The 23591-nt window shown below is 41.5% G+C and overlaps 1 protein-coding gene across 1 annotated transcript in view; it reads left to right on the top strand.

Annotated features, from left to right (window-relative positions):
- cacna1fb (calcium channel, voltage-dependent, L type, alpha 1F subunit) overlaps positions 1-16927 on the top strand; it is a 48815-nt gene extending 31888 nt beyond the window's left edge. Inside the window, 21 exon segments of the mRNA XM_048240619.1 lie at positions 47-248; positions 561-719; positions 1058-1168; positions 1367-1450; positions 1650-1778; positions 2312-2377; positions 2614-2705; positions 3059-3218; positions 3925-4052; positions 4445-4541; positions 4942-5044; positions 5500-5601; positions 6563-6690; positions 8255-8401; positions 8647-8897; positions 9246-9269; positions 9391-9513; positions 10070-10227; positions 10484-10596; positions 14924-15259; positions 16084-16927. Of these exon segments, the coding sequence (XP_048096576.1) occupies positions 47-248; positions 561-719; positions 1058-1168; positions 1367-1450; positions 1650-1778; positions 2312-2377; positions 2614-2705; positions 3059-3218; positions 3925-4052; positions 4445-4541; positions 4942-5044; positions 5500-5601; positions 6563-6690; positions 8255-8401; positions 8647-8897; positions 9246-9269; positions 9391-9513; positions 10070-10227; positions 10484-10596; positions 14924-15259; positions 16084-16356 (2986 nt within the window). The 3' untranslated portion in view covers positions 16357-16927.
- Positions 16928-23591: the final 6664 nt, after the last annotated feature.

Here is a 23591-nt window from a genome sequence, read left to right as displayed (position 1 = left end):
CCTTTCTTCCACTTACTCATTCTCTTCACCACACCTATTTGTTCAGGCTTCTCTACAAAGCGATTGACGCCAACTCGGAAAACCACGGCCCCGTCTACAACTATCGCGTGGAGATCTCCATCTTCTTCATCATCTACATCATCATCATCGCTTTCTTCATGATGAACATCTTCGTAGGTTTCGTCATCATCACATTCCGTGAGCAGGGAGAACAGGAGTACAAGAACTGTGAGCTGGACAAAAATCAGGTTAGACGTGTGTGCATCAAACTGACATTGTCAAGCACATCAGACAAGCGTTCCATCTTTTTGAAGGACAGCCAGACAGGACTATGGATTAAATGTTAAGAAGAAGTTCAGACACAATGAATCACAATACATGCAGAAGATCTTCATAATGGTCCAGTTGTTTTCATTCTGTAGTCAATTCTGTTTAAATTCATCTTTTTTCACACATCACTTTCTTTTGTCCTCCCCTTCTTTGTTTCTCTCTCTCTTTCTCCCTCTCTCTCTCTCCATTTCTCTGTCTCTCTCTTTCGCTCTCTTTCTTCCTACACACAGAGGCAGTGTGTTGAGTTCGCACTGAAAGCTCAGCCGCTGAAGCTTTACATCCCAAAGAATCCCGTACAGTACAAGTTCTGGTCCATCATCAACTCCACACCCTTTGAGTACATCATGTTTGTCCTGATCCTCCTCAACACGGTCACTCTGGCCGTACAGGTAACACACTGGACACCTGGTGTTACCATGAAATTTCACAGCAGATGAATGCACTTTAAGTCTTGTCCCATTATAAAGGCTGTAGCAGGCTTTTCACAGCTGTTCTAATAAAGCAGTTCAAAAACAGTTTTAGAAAGAGGCTTATGTACAGTAGAGGCATTTTTCAGGCCCTTTACAAAAAGTAAAATACATGTATATCTACTGTACAGTACTACTGCAGTAGAGCCTGTCTAAGATTTTGTTTTTGTCTTTATTGTTTGTCTGTCCTGGCATCTCTCTCTCTCTTTCTCTTCATTCTTCTTTCTTTCTCTTTTTATTTTGGTCTGTCTATTTCTCAGCACTATGAGCAGTCCAAGGCCTTCAGTTACATCATGGACATCCTCAACATGGTCTTCACAGGTCTCTTCACCGTGGAGATGATTCTGAAGCTGCTTGCTCTCAGAATTAGGGTGAGGACTGGTAGCATCTTCGTGTCTATTTTGCCCATTTTTCAATCTTCACCATTCTGCTGCATAGCTTCGCAATAGTTACCCTAAATGTCTTGGGCAGATATCATATTGCCTGTCAAGGCAGTGCATATGAAATTTCAGATTTGTATTTTTCACATTTTTTATTTTTTTCTTCTCTGTTTGGCCTGTCATCTGCAGCACTACTTCATGGATGCCTGGAACTCCTTTGATGCCCTGATTGTCGTGGGCAGCGTGGTGGACATTGTAGTCACTGAATTCAGTGTAAGTCACACATTGTCAGGGATACAGCTGCATCTGCCCAAGCCTCATCTCTTAATCATCCCTTTTAGCTTAAGTCCTAATCAAATACTATATTATGCTGTTAAACTCATAAACAATGTTGTATTTGTGCTGTGCTTTTTCCCATAACCGTGTCCTTTGCTCAAACTCTAATCTTTTTTTTTAATTCTTTTCTCCACAGAGTGGAGAAGACAGTTCTCGAGTGTCCATCACTTTCTTCCGTCTGTTCCGTGTCATGCGATTGGTCAAGTTGCTCAGCAAGGGGGAGGGCATTCGCACTCTGCTCTGGACCTTTGTCAAGTCCCTTCAGGTATATATTTATTAATAAAAAAACATGGTGGCATAGAGTGCTGATTGTTTTCAGCAAACTTCCTCTAGGCCAACACGCATTGCGTGTTAAAATTGGTTTGCCAATGACTGTAAAAAAAAATCCCGTAATGGCTTAGGGCTACTAGGATACTGATGTCAGTATTCACTCTGGTTCAAACTGGCTTAAAAGCACATGGGCCTTTGTGTTGTGGCCATATTGACCTTCTTCAAGTCACCCTTGACTTAATTTCTTCAGGATGTAAGAGTATGGCTCTTCATGCCGTGCATTGTTTTTCTAGTCATTGGTGCATAGTGTGTAGTTCTGGCAGCTCAGTTTTCCACTGAGTCTGATTTTATTTTACCCACGTTAGCCACAAAGTGTGCCTTCAGAGGCATGGAGTTTCACACTTCACTTCACACTGGAATATACTGTACAAAGTGGACTATCCAGAGAGATTTTACACTTGTTTACAGAAGGATTCACAGACAAGAATGCCCAAACTGAGTGTTGGTTTTGCTCTGTTTGTCCCTTAGGCCCTGCCATACGTAGCTCTCCTTATTGCCATGATATTTTTCATCTATGCTGTCATCGGCATGCAGGTGAGTCTTCAGTTAAACCAGTGATGGGGGAGGACTTTTGAGGGATTCACCGCTTTCATGTTTTCACTCAGTGTTTTGAAGTTGGGAGATGAGTTCCTGTGACATTTTGTACTTAACCTTGAGATGGGTGGTCTATCATTTATGTTAGTATTCCAGATGAGAACTGATATTAGCCAAGGAAGGACACATGCATCTGAAATAGGTGAATCTGTATCTGTCTGTATCTCATTCCTCAGACCTTTGGGAAGATCGCTATGCAATCTCACACTCAGATCAACCGGAACAACAACTTCCAGACTTTTCAACAGGCCGTACTTCTGCTCTTCAGGTACAGTAAGAAAGATATCAGATAGTCAGATGTGTTTTCAGAGGCAGGCAGACAGACAGACAGACAGACTGATAGCTTGATACAGTAGATAGTTTTTTATGTTTTGAACATCTTAGTCCTAGTGCACATAAGTATATTGTATGGGTATATTAATTATTAGTATGAATACAGTATATCAGGATATGTACTGTATATGTCTTTGTGTGTGTTTGTGTGTGTGTTTGTGTGTGTGTGTGTGTGTGTGTGCCTCTGTATTTACCACCTGTGTGTGTGCGTGTGCACATGTGCATGTGTGTGTGTGCCTCTGTATTTACCACCTGCGTGTGTGCGTGTGTGTGTGTGTGGTTCTGCAGGTGTGCCACTGGTGAGGCCTGGCAGGAGATCATGCTGGCCAGTCTGCCCGGCAAGCGCTGTGACCCCGAGTCAGACTACGAGCCCGGCGAGGAGTTCACCTGCGGCAGCAACTTTGCCATTGTCTACTTCATCAGCTTCTTCATGCTCTGCGCTTTCCTGGTGAGAGCGCCGGCTGCACTCCCCCATACACCCTGCGCCACAGCTCCCCCCAACCCTTCCTTTTGAAGACGCCGAGCCAGCACTGCCGCATTCGCAGGGCCTGCCTGCCTGCCTGCCTGTCCGTGATTAGCCCAGTACATTTGATTCATCTAATCAAGGCGCATAATATGCGTCATATGCATAATTACATAATGGGACCCAGCTGCTTCTCCCAGTAGGTAGAACACGTGCGGCCGGCACATAGGCACTTTGGCTCAGCTGAACATGAAATAACATAATCTCATGTGTTATATGGGCATTTTGTATGTACTGTATGTGGTAGGCACTGTCAGTGTATATATTTGTAATGTATGTTTGTGAAGTGTGTTGTAGGTGGAGATCTATTGGAAACAAAATGTGAAAATGACTTGTGATTAACAGTTAGTTGGAGATTTATTTGCATTTAGTATGTTACATTGAAATCCCAAAATACCGGTAAATAAGTGTGAGTGGGACAGGGTAGTCCAGGCAAGCAAACCACGTATGGTCTCAGAGGGTATGCTTTTCCTTAACGGACCAATTTGGATGCCTGTCTGTAGCGATGATTATGTTGCCCATAAAGTCGAATTCAAAATGCTTTAAGTTAATAGTTTTGTACTGAAGATAGATTGATGTTCAGTGTTTTCTCCATAATATAGCCATGTGTTCTTGTTTTTTATTCCCCCAGATTATCAATCTGTTTGTTGCCGTCATCATGGACAATTTTGACTATCTGACACGTGATTGGTCTATTTTGGGCCCTCATCACCTTGATGAATTCAAGAGGATCTGGTCAGAATATGATCCTGAAGCCAAGTGCGTTTTTATCTCTTTTACTCTCTCTCTCTCTCTCTCTCTCTCTCTCTCTCTCTCTCTCTCTCTCTCTCTCTCTCTCTCTCTTCGCTCTTGCTCCTTCCCTCTGTCATTTTCTCTCTGTCTCGCACTTTGCTCTTTCCCAAGCCATGTTTATGAAATCAAATCTAAACTTAGAACTAGAACTTGTTTAGGTATTATGTGTGCATTCAGGTAGTGAAACATGTATTTAGCACTCTCTGCAGTAGATCATAAAACATTGATCCAGTACTGTGTGTGTGTGTGTGTGTGTGTGTGTGTGTGTGTGTGTGTGTGTGTGTGTGTGTGTGTGTGTGTGTGTGTGTGTGTGTGTGTGTGCGTGTCGGTGTGTTTGTGTGTGTGTGTGTGTGTCACAGAGGGCGCATTAAACACCTTGACGTAGTGGCTCTTCTGAGGAGGATCCAGCCTCCTCTGGGCTTCGGCAAGCTGTGCCCCCATCGTGTGGCCTGCAAGGTAAGGCCGGTCATGTAAAGCCAGCCTCGTGTGACCATGCCTCCCCCCAGGCCTTGTGTGATAGAGGCTGAGGAGACATTACACTTTAGTAATAATCACCCCTGGATATGAAATCTGCAGAGTATGTTCTGCTCTGTTACTGTTGTTATAGTATTCACTCCCTCTGAGCAGTTTTCAAGTCATAGTACTGGACTGGCATGACTGCTGAAGTAACAAACACACAGGGATATGCACATACACACACACACACACACTCTCGTTCTTTTTCTTTCTCACACACACACACACACACACACACACACACACACACACACACACACACACACACACACACACACACAAAAGTGCTCATTCAAGACATATTAATGTTCCATATGTTCACACCTCCCTTCCTCCCCAGCGACTGGTGGCAATGAACATGCCCCTAAACAGCGATGGCACGGTGACCTTCAACGCCACCCTCTTTGCACTGGTTAGAACAGCCTTGAAGATCAAAACTGAAGGTCAGCACACACAGACTTATACACACACACACACACACACACACACACACACCAAGCTGGTCTGTCTACCATATTATGTGCTTCAGGGTTTGCATATGCCTCCTACATACTAATGCAGTCACGTCCCCCAACCCAAGAACGCATTAGTCATTGGTACACTTTGGGTGCATACAAATTCTCTGTCTCCTAAAAGTTTGACTAAATCCGTGAGCACACACCATCTGTCCTTTTCTCAGCACATAGTTTGTATTCACTATTTGAACTATCAGCTCTAGATGACAATGAAAAGTTGACTTAACCCCAATACTCTTTCTCTCTCTCTCTCTCTCTCTCTCTCTCTCTCTCTCTCTCTCTCTCTCGCTCTTTCTCTCTCTTACACAAACACACACACACACACACACACACACACACACACACACACACACACACACACACACACACACACACGCGAACAGGGGACCCCAACCAGGAGAATGAGGAGCTGAGGATCATCATAAAGAAGATCTGGAAACGCATGAAGCCCAAGATCCTTGATGAAGTCATTCCGCCACCTGCTGGTCAGATTGTGCTATTACCTCTATATTTCAGCCCAGTGGGATCTCTCATCATGATCATAGTCATCATACCTGTGATGGCTGTTAAACTGATTGTACTCTTGGTGTCCTTGTAATCATGTTACGTTTGTCTATAGCTCAACAATATGATGGTAATGGATTTATAATCCATGCTTAGAGACCAGATCAAATGTACACAATGAATATTTTGCATAGCAGTAAAAGCAGTGAATGTAACTCTAAATCAGTGTATAGTAAATTATATTTCATAATACTAGGGTAAAAATGACATTTTTGTCTTTTCTGAAGCTTAATGACACATTAAGATTGAGACCATTCAAAACATTAACAATAGAATGCATATTTCCCAGAGTGTGAATATGAAATGGAACACATAGCTACACAAATAACAGTGATATCGACAAAATGAATAGATATAAACACAATAGACCTCTGAAGTCCGCCTACAAAAAAAAAAAACGGCCACCTTTGCCCATTTAAGGAGATCCGGTTGTTATTTGAAGCTAACTACCTATGGCAAGTTGCATTGAAGTTAGCTCTGGGGTAGCAAAAATCTCAGTGTGCCGCCTTCACATACTGGAGATCACAGTATTCACTCAAAGGCAGAGGACAAAAGTGTGTTCAGGAAAACGTCTGCATTTCAGACTTTTTCATCCCCGCGAGAGTTTAATAGGTTCAATAATTCAAAATCCCCATGTTATTTTCCCATAGGTAAAATCACCAGATACCGGATTTCAAAGATGGCAGGTTTTTTGTAGGCAAACTTCAGAGGTCTATGACCAAGATACCCTATGTGTTTTGTGGTGCATTTAGGACATCTCTTAGCTGTGGTACTTTGAAGAAACGGACATGAGTTATTTTATTCTGGGAATACTGCTACTGCTTGACCAGGTGGTGTCTGTGCAGACCTGGGACACTAAGATGCCCTTGTTCTGTGTTACAGATGAGGAAGTAACAGTGGGGAAGTTCTACGCTACCTTCCTGATCCAGGATTACTTCAGGAAGTTCCGCAAGCGGAAAGAGAAGGGGGATCTGGGGGAGCCGGACCCTAAAAACCCTTCTGCTTTACAGGTATTTGGCATAGACAGGTTCCTGGATGGTTGAGCATCTTACAGTACCACATGCTACATGCACATTTGTATGCCCTATATATTTTTTTAAATCAGGGTTCCAACGGGTCATGGAATTTCTTGAATATCATGGAATTTTAGAAAGTCTATTCCAGACATGGAAAGTCGGGGAATTTTATAATTGTTGGGGCATAATCATGAAATATCAGGGAATTTTGTTAAAATTTACTTGCCAAAATACATTAATACAAATATATTTCCGCAGAATTGGTGTATATCTGGTTATTAGTTTTACTGCTTGCTTGAGTAGCCCAACTGTGTTTATTCAATACCTATTACCGGTAATTCATCTTCCGCTCTTAAGAAGTAAAAGATTCCTTGAATGCTTCGCAGGTGCTCTGAAATCATTGGTCTGTATATTGTACTATTCATTATATAGTAAGTCATGGAAATTCAGGTTTTTTGTCAGGGAAAGGCATAGGAAAGTCATGGAATTTTACATTTGACTTAGAGTGGGAACCCCCAAGGTTTGGTTAACCAGCAGACGGCCCATGCTCAAAACAAGGCTGTTTTTTTCAATCAAGCCAATCACCAAGGGAGTCTGTCTTGATGGTTTTCCGAACCAGTGAATCTCTAGAGATCTAGATGCATTGCGCTGTGGAATGCGTCACTTGGGCCATCTATGGAAATGTGTACCCTCTCATGCAAGCTGCCGAAATGGCGTTCCTCTATCCTCGGTGACAGCACGTGGGTGGTTTTCCTCGCGTACATGGAGCACGTTGTCCTTGATGCGTGTGTGGTGTTTTGTTTTGTTATGTTTTGTTTGTTCTGCATTCCCTCGGGTGTGGATGCATTAGTCTGTGCAAGCCAATAGGATAATGAGTGGCACTTTTATTTTTTAACTAATATGTGTCAGTGTAATCTCGAGGTGTCTGTGTACCTCTCTGTACATCAGTGTTGATATGTCAGTATGAGCATGTGTACGTGTGTGTTGGTGTGGACATGGTAGTATGTGTTGATGTATGCAAGTGTCTGTTTGTAAGGGTGTGTTTGGTTGTGTGTGTGTGTGTGTGTGTGTGTGTGTGTGTGTGTGTGTGTGTGTTTCTGTCTGTCTGTGTTTGTGTGTGTGTGTGTGTGTGTGTGTGTGTGTGTGTGTGTGTGTGTGTGTGTGTGTGTGTGTGATCTGATGTGTGTGTGTGTGTGTGTGTGTGTGTGTGTGTGTGTGTGTGTGTGTGTGTGTTTTCTGTCTGTCTGTGTTTGTGTGTGTGTGTGTGTGTGTGTGTGTGTGTGTGTGTGTGTGTGTGTGTGTGTGTTTCTGTCTGTCTGTGTTTGTGTGTGTGTGTGTGTGTGTGTGTGTGTGTGTGTGTGTGTATGGGGGGCATGTTTGTTTCCAGCAATGAGCGAGTATGCTGCATCTTCCTGTGTGTGTGTGTGTGTGTGTGTGTGTGTGTGTGTGTGTGTGTGATCTGATGTGTGTGTGTGTGTGTGTGTGTTAAGTGGTGGTTTGACCGGAAGCTAGTCCTGGCCAGCATATATACTCTGGACCCCTCTCTTTCCGCGTGCAGCTGTGTCAGGCTGGTCTGCGTACCCTGCAAGATCTGGGGCCAGAGATGAGACAGGCCCTGAACGCCGACCTGGAGGAGGAGGAGGAGGAGGAGGAGGAGGAGGAGTGCATGGAAGAAGAGCCAGAGGAGGATGACCCTCACTATAAGGTTGGTAGCAAGGGTGACCATGGGGTTTTTGGGACATACAGTATGTGGTTTGTCAGATTATCTATACAAATGGGAAAAGTGTATCGTGTACTTTTCAGCTAATTGAGTATGTGTAGACAGAATGATTTTGAAAATGTTAAATATAAATAAACAGATATGGCCAATTTGGATGCTTCTCCCTCTGGACCAAGCCCATGACAGCACAGGTCGTCCAGATCTCACCTCTCCTGGGTTTGTTTACGCAGGGTGAGAATGGCTATGCAGGGCACTCAGAGCCCTCCGGCAAAGACCGCCGGGCCTCCATGGGCCACACGCCCACCAACACCTCCGTCCCTCTGCCTGGAGAGGGCGTCTCCAACGGCGGGTTGTCGCATAGGAGCGCCCTGGCCAAGACGCCCAACGGAGGGGGGATGATCGAGGACGACATGAGGAGGGACGACAGGAGGTCACACCACTCACACTACAGGAATGGCGTGATCGACCAGCCACCCAAGAGGTCAGTGATCACACACAAGAGCCAAGTGATATCAATGACCAGTGCCCTGATGAAACTGGGTTACCTACATAAGTGAAGTTCAATAATATTTGGAGTAAAGCATCCCTTCTGTGCTGTGGTCTTCCCTATGGAATTCACTGTAGATATCATGGGTGGTCTGATCTCACAATTGAATCTCACAACAGTTTTTGACCTTTCCTGTCTGAGATGATGTATTACAATACATATTATGCACTTATCTACTTAAATACTTTTTACAGTATATGCACACAAACTGACTCTACATATACTGTATTATGTTGTGGGTGCTTGTTACATGAATTTGTTATTTGTCATTTTTTCTAATAGAAATTCCTATTACAAGTACTCTCGGTAAGCAGTTCATTCTTTCCCATCTTGTGTTTTTTTTTTTTTTTACCGTTCTCAAACTCTATTTTAAATTCATGGAAGTCCCTAACTTGTCTCAAATTAATCTCTCATCTCAACCATCCAGGAGGGAGCCAAGGGACCACTATTCGTCTCGCAGGAAAGATCTGATGGATGGGGATGACGGCTACTCCGGAGAGCAGGGCTATTACAGGGAGGACGATAGTGAAAGCATTATCTCAAGAGAGGGGTAGGCGGAAAGAAAATGTTTTTAAACGTCAAAATGAATAAGTCCGTAGTGTAGCAATAGAGAATGAAGTCATTCTGAATGTATGAAATAGATGATGTGTCTGCACGTTTATGCTATATTTACATCTCATGGATTGAACAAAAAGGAATATGCTTGTGTTCAATTAAGCATAATTGGTGATTACTGTACACATAAGTCTTACATTTGGTTTGCGTTAGTTTCAGTATTAAATACAAATATCTAGACACAATAGACCTATGGACCCTTTCAAGAGAGTTCCATTATCAGCATCATAGTTGGCCCCACAAGACTTCCTTTTTAACATTCCATATGTTATCTTAATGCAGAGGAAGTAGATTGGGGCCCAAATAGAACGTTCAAGCATTGTTTTTGTTTTTATTGATGAAAGGGTCTATAGCCACAATTAATCATTGGTCTTATTCATACAGAGCTGAAATGATAAGATGCAACTTTAGTTTATTGTGATTATTTGAATGAGTACTGTATATTTTTGTAGAGGAGGATGCATGATCACAGCATTTCTGATCTGATATAGGCAAGGCTATCCCGGCGAGCCCCTGAGGTACCCTGGACATCGCAACCAGATGTACGACTCACCTTCTGCCCACTCTGTTTACGTCAACCAGTATGCGAACGGATACGGAGAGGCCAGAAGAACTGCCCGGCGACGCCTTCTCCCCGCAACACCTACAGGTAAGTGGCTATCTGGTCTCTGTCTGGTGTGGTTTTCTCCTATGGTGTGAGATGTTGCTGTCTGTGCTGTGTGTGTGTGTGTGTGTTTGGGGGACTTTGGACTTGTTGTCAGTGTGTGTGTGAGATTGTGCTCAGTTATCATATTTGTGTGTGTGTGTGTGTGTGTGTGTGTGTGTGTGTGTGTGTGTGTGTGCGTGTGTGCGTGTGTGTGTGTGTGTGTGTGTGTGCGTGTGTGCGTGCGCGTGTGTGTCTGCAGGTCGCAAACCGTCTTTTAACATCCAGTGTCTGAGACGTCAGGGCAGTAGTGACGACCTCCCCATACCCGGCACCTACCACCAGAACTCTCCGCCCTGCAGAACACGCTCACAGGTGAACACAAGCCATCCTCACAATCACACCTTTACCAAGTACTGCTTTTGGAGGGTATTGCTGTTAATTGCTACGTGTTAACATACCACATTTACACATACTGTATATGCATGCCTACAAAGACAGATTTACCTAAAACACCATTTGGAAACCATTGAAATAAGAGACAGAGAGAAAGAGAGAGAGAGAGAGTGATAGAGAGAGACAAACACCATTTGGAAACCATTGAAATGCTATTGAATATGAAAGTTGAAAGTTTCCCAAAGTTATTAATGATACTGTGATACTGTAACTATCCCATCCCTCACATGGCATTTCTTTCTGAACTGAAGCAAATTGTCATAGAATGTGCTTGTAGAATATGTATTCCACTATTCTTGTATCCACTAGTTTTAAACATTGATATTAAGTCAGTATCTTGACACAACCCTTTTTGTTTTAATGGAATTTTGTTTGTTTTTGTAGTCTTTTTGGTGCATTTTTAAATGTACAACAATGCAAGGTTCGAAGCAAAAATAATCTTTACTCACAAGTAGTGATGTTACTCAAAGCTTTGGGGCATGTGATAAAAAAAACAACCAGTTGTCAAGAAAAGTTTTGTATTGGAGCTTGATTTGTAATAATCATGTGACCAGTGATGTCAAAGCTTCATTTGACACAAACCCATGTTTGACCCAAATCTGATTCAAAGGTTTAAACTGCACGCCTTGTGGTTGCGGTGGTTTGTCCTGTGATGCAATGCAAGTTAGGCGAAATTTGTGGGTATACACCTGATTTATTGAGGCTACTTCTCTGTTTAATATTAAAGTTGACTGATATTTAGCAGACACTTTTATCCAAAGCAACAGACTCACAACTCAGGAAACGTTTTCACTGCTCCACCACGCCTGTTTGTGAATGTCATTCCTTTACTAACAGAAAAATGCCCCTAGTCCACAATGTATTGCATACCAAAGAAAAATAGCCAAATTAAAATCTGACTTAGAAATAAAACATTGCCATCCTTAACAATAATAACAAAACAATGTCTTTCTAGCGAACCTCTCAGTCTACCAAACCTCTCAGAATTTTCAAAACAGTGTAGGTATAGGCTAGTAAGAATGTATGAGTTAAAATAATGGTATGTGATATGTGAATTGTTAATAAGTCCTATCATGTAATTTGGTTTATATAGGCGCATGGTCCATTTTACTGTAGTTGTTCATGGCCATAGGGTAGTGATCATATCCTGCGAAGTGAAGCAGTGCTGGTTATGGGTGGTAGTAGAATGGGAGACAGTCTGTTATGAATGATTGGAGAACATATTTTATTTAAGGTAACAAAAACCCAAGTTGGCTGAATTCTTATTTGAATTAGTAAATCTTAGATAATTCAACAACAGCAATGAAAAACTGAGGAAAAAGAAAAATCAATTGCATCTTGTCACGTCTATAATCAGTTGTAAAACATTTAGTGGTGACACTACGCTTTACTCAACTTTGATCAGTAGCAGTCCCTGTTGGGCTCTGGTTTTCAAAGCTTCCAGTAATGATCCTTTTTTCAGTACAGTTATGTTAAGAGGTTTGCTGGCTCAGAAAGTTTTTCCATTACGACTCTCAAGAATCAGAAATACTTCACAGCGCAACACAACAACAAGCAAACATGAACAAACACACAAACAAAGACTGACCAAGAACTAGTAAACATGAGGGTATAAACACACAGGACTACACATGGCACAGGTGAACAGAAGGTAGGGACCAAGACTAATAATCAGGAAAGGTGAGGTGGGGCGGAGACACAGACACAAGGAACCACAGATGCACATGACAAGGATAAACAAAGGAGCACATGGAACAGGACCAGTGCTCGAATTACGTGGGAGCCAGAGGGAGCCGAGCTCCCTTAGAGTGAGGACTGGCTCCCATGAAAACAACATAGTCAAAAATCTGAGGGGGTCTCTCATATCTGAAGGTGCCTGGCATTGTAATTTAATCTTAAACAAGACTCATTATCCATCCCTGTGCGATCTCTTAGGCTACCATGGACGTCCTTAGGCCTATTTTGGGGGCGTTGAAGCCACCCTAAGATGATCAAAAGTATATCTCACGAACGCGTCACTCAATGCAGGGTAAACCATAAGAATAAACAGCAGACCTTACCGGACACGACAATATGAAGCATTCTTCTGTACAGTAAGCCATTCCAGAGTTTTCCAATTGCAGCAAATTTCTACAACTTTGAGCTGAAATTCTAATGTTATAGCCCAAAATAAGGAACTTGGTTTCCATATCAAATAATCAAAAGTTGATCATATCATGCACAGATCAACTGAGCTTTGGATAGATATTTCTACCATCATGCTTCAGTGACATGAATGTAACAATCATGAGACTGTTTCCTTGACATATGCTGCCCTAAGTATGATCACATCATACTTTCACAGATATGGGTAGCCTATACTGTCTTGAAAATGTATAAATAGCATAATAGTTTCCCCTTACAATGACCAAAGAGCTTAATAGTAAAATTACACTGAAAATAGCCTAGGCCTCAAAGAACTAATATATGACTTATCTGGTTAAAAAGGGTCATAGCTTGGTCTAGAGTGCAATTGTTTTGAAGGTTTGAATATTGTTCGATGATTGTTTGATTATTGAATGATCACATAAGTTACCAGTAGTTTGTAGTAGCTATAGTTAAGCACTACCCTAGTTCAACTTAAATAGAGCACTGATCAAATGCTACAGGAGAGGAAAAGTGGAGAGAAAAGGCAGTGTGTAATTTCTCAATCTGTACATCTACTTTTATAATTCCATGGTGTTCTGTAGTCAGCGATGGCTCAAGAGAGGATTATTGTGCAAGTCTAGTCAGTGTTCTCTTATTCAGGTTTCACTTCACTTATGAGTAACCCCTTACAAAAAATAACTATAGAAATCTTTTAGTGTTTTGTATTGTATATTATTATTACAAGCATGATCACATCATATACTTTCCCAGATATGGGTAGCCTATACTGTCTTGAAAACTATATAGCCTAGTATAACAGATGGCCCTTACAGTGAGCTTACTGTAATAGTAAAATTAGGCCTACACTGAAAATGGCCTAGGCCTCAATGGGTACCTACTGTACAATTCATTGAAGCCCTTTTAAGGTGTGATGAAATTTTACCTACAACCCTGGGGGCTAAGCCCCCCCTGTCTTTCAATCATAGTGACGTCCCTGTCTCTTACCATTAAAGACGTTAAATTAAAATATAGGCTACTACTGGACCTACCCTACGCTCTTGAACACAGCATGACTGCACTTCACCACCACACCACTAGACTATATGAGCAAACTGCATACGATCGATTTTAAAGGAACTCGCAAGTCCGAAGAAGTCACCCTGCTTTGATGCGAGTCTTTTGTCTATTTACATAGGCGTCCATTGGGCTAGCCTACATGGTTTGATACATGCTGAAAAAGTCCTGTTTGCTGTTGAACTTGCGCTTCGCCTTTTCTATGTTTATTGACAAACCCATAAATTATGACCCATAATACAGCCTACTTCAATGATTGTGTGAATTGATCTGTAGCTATCCTCTGCCTACGGTGGTCTGGTTTAAATGAGTTACGTTGTGAAATTGAGAATGACATTCCGACTAAATTGTTTAGTCTATTTCTTTTTATTGTGAAATTGAAATGAAATATGGACTATTGCAATCAATAATATGTTGAAATTAATTAAAAGGAATCAATTTCTATGAAAAATCTCTGTCAGCTGTGTGCGTGTGTCAAGTTATAGCCTAGGCCGAAAAGCACAAAAGCACCACTTGCGCCTAGGCTATTTAATAGTATCGCCTTGGGATGTGCCAACTTTTTATGAGATAGAGAGACCCCCTTAAAGACAAAAAGATCATTCGAGCCCTGAACAGGACACAGGAAGTAAACAAAGGCTAACAGGAAGTAACATGGGAAGCAAACACAATGGAATACAAAATCATAGTACAGACAAGGAAACAGGACAAGACCCTTACAAATCTGAAGATGAGAGAACGAGCAAGAGACAGACAAACAACAGACAGACAGACAGACGCATACACAATTATTTTTTCACACAGATGTTTAAAAATTCTGATGTTCCATGTTTTGTACCATGCATGAGGACCCATATTGTGGTAAACATTAAACCATGTGTATCACTTGGCCATAAAAATAACCCTAAAATGACATCATCTTCTGTTTGGACTCTCTCCCTCTATCTCTTCCTCTCTCTTTCTCTCCTTTGCTCTTTCTCTCTGTCCCTCCCTCTCTCTCTCTCTCCCTGTATTCCACCCTCCCCCTCTCTCTCCCTCCCTCCTTCAGGCGTACGGGGGCAGCTATGAGACCAGGCGCAGCAGCAGCCGGTCCTCCACAGGCTCCTCGGCCTCGTGGGCCAACCCCGGGCCGCGGCGCGGTCGCCTGCTCTACGCCCCCCTCATACTGGTGGAGGAGGACGGGGCCTCTGGCACCGGCGTGTGGGGGGACAAGAAGGCGCCCGGAGCAAGCATGCCCGCATCAGGGCGGCCGGACTGGTACGGAGCGCCATCTGGGACGGGCAGCGGCCAGCCCTACCGGGCCTACACCACGCTGAGGGTGCCCGCTCAGCTTAGCCCGCACTACAGTGAGAAGAGGGGGAGCGCCGACAGTCTGGTGGAGGCGGTAAGATGCCACACACACACCTGACCTGTCCAGAGAAACGCACAGTAGAAGCCCTGAGTACAGTGCTGCACAGCTGAGCATAGTGTATGATGCTACAATGCTGCAGAGTGCAGAGCACTATGGAATCAGTGTAAGATAAGATCAGATAATCCTTTATTAATCTCACAATGGGGGACATTTAGAGTGTAGAAGCAGCAGAGAGAATAATGAAATATAGGAAATATAGGAAAAATTTATTATAATCAATTAATCAAATAAAATAGAGACCACACTGTCTGAGACTACTCATTTAAAAAAGAATGGCATCCATTAAGAAAATGTTTAGTGGCTTACCCCCGTTGATAATAAAATAAATAATGTAGAATTAAATAGCTGATCATACTCAGGCCATAATTCCTGACCATTCCTAATTGTAAACTCTATGAAGGCTCTTGAACCTGTATAGTGGTAGTTGCCACAAGCAGTTAGCTTATCCTCCTAGCATTAGAGTAGTTATTTTGTTGTACTCATATATAGACATTTTTGCAAATATGGATTATCACCCATCCACCTATGCACATAAATAGTGGAACAATTTTAAACTGAAGATGTCTGTGGGTCCTGAGAAACTACTGCAGATGTTGCAGTCCACTAACAGACTGAATGATATACTGTGGATGCGGATTATGTGTTAACCCAGATTTTTTAAGTCACTAGAGCCAGTGTCTGTGTCTCTGTGTGTGTGTGTGTGTGTGTGTGTGTGTGTGTGTGTGTGTGTGTGTGTGTGTGTGTGTGTGTGTGTGTGTGTGTTTTTTAACTGCCCTCATTTTGCGGCTTTACTGTAGGTCTTGATCTCTGAGGGGCTGGGTCTTTATGCCAAGGATCCCAAATTTGTGGCCTTTGCCAAGCGAGAAATCGCTGATGCCTGTCAGATGACCATCGACGAGATGGAGAGTGCCGCCAGTGATCTGCTAAGCCGGGGGAGCGGAGGAGGCGGGAGCTCGAGCGGCTTCCTAAACCACACGGACATGGGGCCCATGTACAGCGACGAGGAGCCAATCCGGAGCCGGGACGAGGAGGAGCTGGCAGATGAGATGACCTGTGTCACATCGTTCTGAGACGCCAAAAGGACAAATCGGAAGGCCGAGGAGGAGGGAGCAAGAGCGCGGCTGGCCAATCAAAGAGGCCACAGAGCTTGACAGCATCAAGGGCACACAAACACACTGCAGAGAAGGAGCTCCGTCTGATCAGAGATCAGAGAATATGTGTGATCATCACAGATACTGGAGAGAAAGGTTAGATTTAGACCTAAGAAGAATATGTATTAAAATATATAATTTGTAAAAAAAAAATAGTTATTACTTAAAATATGCTGTATGTATATTACATTGACTGTACATATATATACATATTTTAAATACATATCAGCTTAAAAGATGGCAAAGCACAAGAAGATGGTTGGATTGTAGAGTTGAGTTCAAAGGCAAAGAGGACGAAAGAGAGTGATCATGTGAAAGGAAGAGAGAAGATCACAGGGGATTGGACAGGCGGAAAGAGAGAGACAGGGATGCAGGGCAGTCGAGAGAGAGGAGAGGGACTGAAACTGAGAGACACTGAGTGAGTGGATGCGGCACAGCAGCATCTGATGGGAAGACTCCTTCTGAACTGTCTACAGGACTCCATGCTGTACATGCAATATATATATATATATATATATATATATATATATATATATATATATATATATATATATATGTACATAGTTTTTTTGTCATGAAGATGTTGATATGATCAAGTTGCTAAAGGGATTCTACTGTTCTTGACCATTTGGTACATTATCACACACATACAGTAGAGAAAGCTTTTTGTCTTTCTCTGCCTCTCTCACACACCACACACACACACACACACACACACACACAATATTTACACAGTGCCCCTTTGAACAGTAGACATCTCAGTGGTTATGTACTGTCTCTCACCAAAATGCCAACCCTCTGTCCTGGTCTTATTTTACCAGTAACTTTTTGTCTTGCATTGTTGTTTTTCTCACTGTAACTGTCTGAATTGTTTTATTCCGTTTTACTGTGTGTATGAAGGGCATGATTGATCTTAGATGATGTACTGTGGTTTTTGATATGTCCCATTCATACTTGAAGGTTTTATGAGTTAGAGGAAAAATGTATGCACTGCATTTAGTTAATTTAGGTCATTTTGTACCAAATTTTGTCATACACAACATTTTGTATATTCAAGTGTATATTTAAAGCCAGTTCAATATTCACCATCATGTAAGGAGCTAATATCAGATTTATATCGAATAACACTGAAACAAATGTATTGAAATTTTATTTACTGATGGATTACTATGTTTGTAAATGAAAATACAAAGTTTAACATTTCACTTAATGTGTCTGCTCCTGCCGTGACATCTACACCACATAACTGATATCACATTGATGTTCGTGTTCTGAAGCAAGTGCACATAGGAGGGAAAAGTCATTTTGTTAAAGTGGGCACAGGGCTAAAATGCAGGATAACATGAATACATGCACTGGACACTCACATGGTGTCAAGCTGTTAAAGTAGACATTTTTGCCATGTTAAATATGAATATGTAATTTGTAATTGAGTATAACAGTTCTATTTGTAAGTCCTGACACTCACTCCACTTACATTTAGTTATTATGATATTTAAATGGCTTTTAATAAATGGCTTTATTATACAGGACATAATTCTATGAATTAAACTATTCTACTCATCTAGACAGTGAAGTAAAAGGTTATGTGACCACACAAAGACATAACTGTGAGACTAGGTCTATTAATAAAACTGACTGGAATAGTGGGACCTATTGTTTGCCACTGGAAGGCCACTGTTTCAAACGCCTCACCCCTTCAAAGAGCCACTCCATTTTCCAGATGGCCTCTAGCGCTCTCCAAGACTGTTTCAGGGACTCGCCACAAGGTCCCTTGACATACCATTCCAAACCAAAAGGGTTTGTTTGTTTGTTTGTTTGTTTAATTTAAGGCCATTTCCGCAACTAAGGCTATTTAATGGCCAGAGCACTGCACTTAAATATGTTTCTTAAAATCTATGCTAATAAGATATTCTAAAACCTTCAAAGGTGGGACCTTACTAAAAACATCAGCTATAGAATTTTGATGATAAAATTGTTGTCTTTTGGTTTTCAAGGCAGGACAACAGATCAAAATATGTCTCACTGACAGGGGCGTTTTTGCAAAATTGGCATAATGGAGGATCTTCACCACTCAATAGAAAGCTATGAGTCATCTGGTATAGACTATTTGATCGTGTCTGGATTGAAAAGAAAAAAATAGTCTCTTCCTTACAGTAGGATGGATTTCGTATAGCTTGTTGTTGGTACATTGGTCCCATTCAGATTCCAAACCAAAAGGTAAAACCTAGAGCCTCTTTAGGCTCATACCTGGAAGCAGACGTGTAGGCTCCTTAGGGTCATATCTGCAGGGTGTCATACAGTTGCTCTGTGAGACGCTGTGTTAAAGTTCACCCCGTTTGGAGTCGAGAGCTACTAATTAACATATTGACAGACGGAGCGCAGCAGCATTCACAGCTGGCTTCCTCTGGGGGCCTTGGCATTGGGTGGAAAGAGCTTAAAGTAATTGCTATGGTGTTGTGTAGGGAAACAGCTCCTCACTGACAGAAAGCATTTCACTCCCAGTCACTAATGTGTTTTCCACCATACAATATACAGTATGTCCAGTGTCCACACATGTATGAAGTGCAAGAGACTTGTCATTTGGCTGTTAATATTTGTTATTTCTTAACCGCCATCTGTAGGAAAAGTAGGAAATATATGGGCACGTTCGACTTCATGCAGCGGTGAGCAGATCTGTCCGAATGGGATGCATTTATTACAATGCAAACATGCATCACGTTCAGTCAGATTTGAGAAGCGCAGCAAGAAGTCGAAGGTGCCCACTGATTTGTACATATACTTTTCCTCAAGTTACTGACGACAGGAAAATGAGTTAAGGTAATGCGACTTCATAAACAGTCCTTATTATAACCTCTCTGTACACTTACAAAGTTCACAAAACTTCAAGGGTAATGCTATTTAGAAAAGAAAAAAAACAATAGAATGGTTTAGAAATAGCTCAAAACTTGTCCAATCAACATATTAAATCCAACCCAAATTAAAGTTTGAACTCATCATCCATAAATAGAGTTTAACACCTTTGGTTTAAGTACAGCTAAAACAATGACTAGTAGGCCTTAATATCAAATCAAACTACATGTACTGCAGAGCAGTACAAAATATGACTGCCGCCCAGTCCTGCACATTCTCTCCACAAAAATAAATCACGCTTGTCAATTGCCTACTTTTGTGTATGTAGATAGATAGATAGATAGATAGATAGATACTTTATTGATCCCAATGGGGAAATTCAAGGGTCTCAGTAGCATACAGACATCACACACAACATGCACTTACAGCAGATATAGTAAATATAAGTATAAACATATAACCAAACTCTACTGTACAATAGAGACAGTAGAAGAAAAGAAAAACTAACAAAACTAAATACTAAATATACTATATAAATTAAATAAAAAATCCACAGTGTGCTTGAGGGTGATCAAGCATGAGACGCTTGCAGTGACAGCGGGACTGGCCTGTACAGTAGTTCTGTGTGCATGGTGAGGTGCTCAAGAGAGTGAGTGTCATGGTGAAGGTGCAAAAAGTAGTCCAACAGTGCAACAGTGCAAGAATAAGGTCTAGAGACCAGCATAAATAATATGGACAAATAGGAGAGTAAAGTATAATGTAGACAAGGAATATAAAAAACTATGTCAGAGCAAGAACAGGTTGAGGTAATAGGGTTACAGCCATTCAGTATTGTAGCAGAAGCCATTGGCCATGTGTGCTAATATAGCATGACAAACAGTGTAGCAGTAAAACAGTAGTGAAAACATTAGGCTGAGGACATTAGTAAAACAGTAGTAAAACAGTAGTAAAGCAGTAGTGGGCAGTCAGTACTCAAACATGGAGAGGGTGGAGAGGCAGACAGAATAAGCAGAGAAGTCTATATCTCCTCTTCCCTTTAGTGAAGCATTAAACAGTTCAATGGCCCTAGGGACAAATGACTTCCTCAGCCTTTCAGTTGTGCATGGCAGTGAGTCTCTAGCTGATCAAGCTCTTTTGCTTAACAATAGTGCTGTAGAGTGGATGTCATTCATTGTCCAAGATGTTGATCAGTTTGTTCAGGGTCCTTTTGTCAGATATTGAAGTGATGCAGTCCAGTTCAGCTCCCACTACAGAGCAGCTTTCCTTACCAGCCTGTCAAGTCGCCCAGCATCCTTCTTCTTTGTGCTTCCTCCCCAGCATACCACTGCGCATAAGAGGACGCTGGCCACAACAGACTCCTGAGGGGCTTGCTGCACACATTGAAGGACCGCAGCCTCCTCAGGAAGTACAACCTGCTCTGCCCTTTCTTGTAGAGTGCGTCAGTGTTGGCTGACCAGTCCAGTTTATTGTCCAGGTGGAGACCCAGATCAATGGAGACTAGCAGAGCGGTATGTAAATGAGTGTGTCCAGTGTGTGTTTGTTTTTGTGTATATGTGTGCTTCTGTGTGTGTGTGTGGGTTCGCTTGTGAGTGTGTGTGTGTGTGGGGGGGGGCGGGGGGGTAATGGGGTGTGTGTGTGTGTGTCTGTGTGTGTGTGTTTATCTGTGTGTGTGTGTGTGTGTGTGTGTGTGTGTGTGTATGTGCCTACTTGCCTGCGTGTGTCTTTTTATGTGTGTGTGTGTGGGGTGGGTGTGTTTGTGTGTGTGTGTGTGTGTGAGAGAGAGAGTGTGAGAGTGTGTGTGTGCCTGTGTGTGTGCACATGTGCGTGAGTGTGTGTGTGTGTTTATGTGTGTGTGTGTGTGTGCGTGTAGCTGATATGGCCCCCCATAAATGGAAATACACGAAACTTGGCATGCATTCAGAGGGTGTCATAATGATCCAACTCTTCAATTTTATGCAGTTTTGAACATTTCAGCCAAAGACACCTGTGATTACAACACCTCGTTTCTGCTTTTTCATTTTTAACTAGGTGGCGCTATACCTCAAATGAGTGGATATGGGATGGATTGACATAGCCCCTTGAGACCAACAAAAAAGTTGGTCATCCTAGGCCCTAACGGTTTTGAGATATTCACAGAGACATGCACAGGGCAAGAGATATTTATATTCTTATACAGATTCTGCATAGTGGTTTAAGTCAGGTAACATTATGTGCAATATCTAAAGTATTAAAATGTATTAAATTATTCAATCATAATACATTTAAAATATATTAAAATGTGTAATAAAAGTAATTATTACACATTACTGACACATTGTCAAATATTATATTATTATGCTCATTTCTGTATAATATAATACATTTGGTAGGCTACTCTTTATGGACCAGGTTGAAATCACAAAAATGTGCCTAAATAAAAAATCTTCAGGCATTTAGTAAAAGTTGGCAAATAGACTATTTTAGGGGTATTTTTTTTATGGTGAATCCTATTTGCCAAGCTGTATTTTTTACATGAGACTCAGTAGAGTGTAAAATCCAAGATGACCACCTCATACACCAAAATTATCAAATTTCTCAGCACTGGCTTAAAGATCAACTGTTTTTTGTGATATAGCTAGGGCTGTCAAAATAACTGATTCATTTCTATTAATTAATTTGAGAAAAAATAACTGATTAAAAAAATTAGTGCAGATTAATCGATTCCGTATGACCTTTGACCCCAAGCCGTTCTAGTCAGTAACCATTAGACTGTAAAATGAAGGAGAGAGAAGAGAACGTGCTGCCTGGATCATTGATTGGAACATTTACTTTTAAAAATCGGCCTGATGGTGTTGATAAAAATAAAGTGTTGAAAATAAAGTTCTCTGCAATGTCTGCAGCAAGGAATTTGCATATCACCGGAGTTCATCAACTCTATAGTTGCACATCAATGCAAAGAAATAAGTGTTGACATTGAGGGGAGTGTTAATTTATTTTCATTGTGTCCCCTAGGTTATATCTGTGGCCTAAAATGCCTTGTATGTGAAACAAAAAACTTCTTCCCGAAGCACTTTTGAATTTATTTCCTCAGCATATTAGGTCATATCATAGATTATTATGGCCATTATTTGAACAGTGAAAATAATAATAAAAGAGTTTTTGAACTTTAATGTCACTAATGCTGATTATTCAATGATTCATTTGAATTTAAATATTTAAAATCCTTTCACAGATAGATTAATTTTTTTAATCGATTAACAGCCCTAGATATAGCATTTATTGAGTAAAGGAGAGCCTAAGTAAATAAAGTAATTATAATAATTTGAGGATTTACGAGTATGTCTCCTAAACATTCCTCACCCGTTATCCAGACATCATTTGAGAATGATGACTTTCTCTTCAGCATTGTCCTTACCGTTAAAACGAGGCAGATATGACGAGGCATTGCAACAATGTTTACAGACACTGTAAGGTTGGCTGCAAAGATTATGCAGACTGTTACGATTGACTGACATTCGCGCTTACTCAGACCTTATCGAAATCATACGCTGGACACTTTAGGCTATAGTCTTTCTACATGGGTTTTAGTTAATGATCGGGTTATAATAATACCACACTTCAATAGTGGTTGGTGTAAACTGGGACATTTTAGCGTTCCGACAGGCTTTAGTCGGGACTCGGGACATGCAACTCAAAATGTTATTTTAAACGTGCATCTTTTTTTCTCTCTCGCTCTCTCGCAGGTAGCCTGCCGAGCATTTGCTCTGCTGCCGGCTTGTCCCTCCACATCACCAAAAATGCTTGATTGCATTGCATTCTCCACATTTTTAGTTAAATTTTCATGTACCACATCAGCATTTGCGTTCAGTGAATCTTTTGTAAATTACTTTACAATTACCGTCAGGTCCTTGGCCGCCTTATCGCCCAGTGCAGTCATTCACTCCTTCGTCTTCATTAAGATTCTCGGTAGAATTCTCAATCTTTTTGGCCTCTATGTGTCCAGTTACATTGTCTCTCTGTTCTTGGTCTTAGATTTTGTGAAATAAATTTCTAAATAAATGTGACTTATAGTCTGGTGTGACTTAGCCTATATATGTCTCTTCATGAGGCATTTTTTGACTGATGCGACTTATACTCCGGAGCGACTTATAGTCGGGAAAATACGGTAAGTTTTGAATTGCTTAGGGTTTTTGATGTCATCTGACAAAGAATGATTATAGTAATTTGATTTTGCATTCTTTGTCTTGGTTGTAAAGGCAAAAAAATGGACCAAAGCTAAACCAAAAAAGAGGGTTGCATAAAGATTTTCTTCATGCACACAG

The sequence above is a fragment of the Alosa alosa genome, chromosome 4 (assembly GCF_017589495.1).
Source record: "Alosa alosa isolate M-15738 ecotype Scorff River chromosome 4, AALO_Geno_1.1, whole genome shotgun sequence".
Taxonomy (NCBI): Eukaryota; Metazoa; Chordata; class Actinopteri; order Clupeiformes; family Clupeidae; genus Alosa; species Alosa alosa.
Note: the sequence above shows the minus strand (reverse complement) of the source record. Positions and strands in the feature narration are given on the sequence as shown.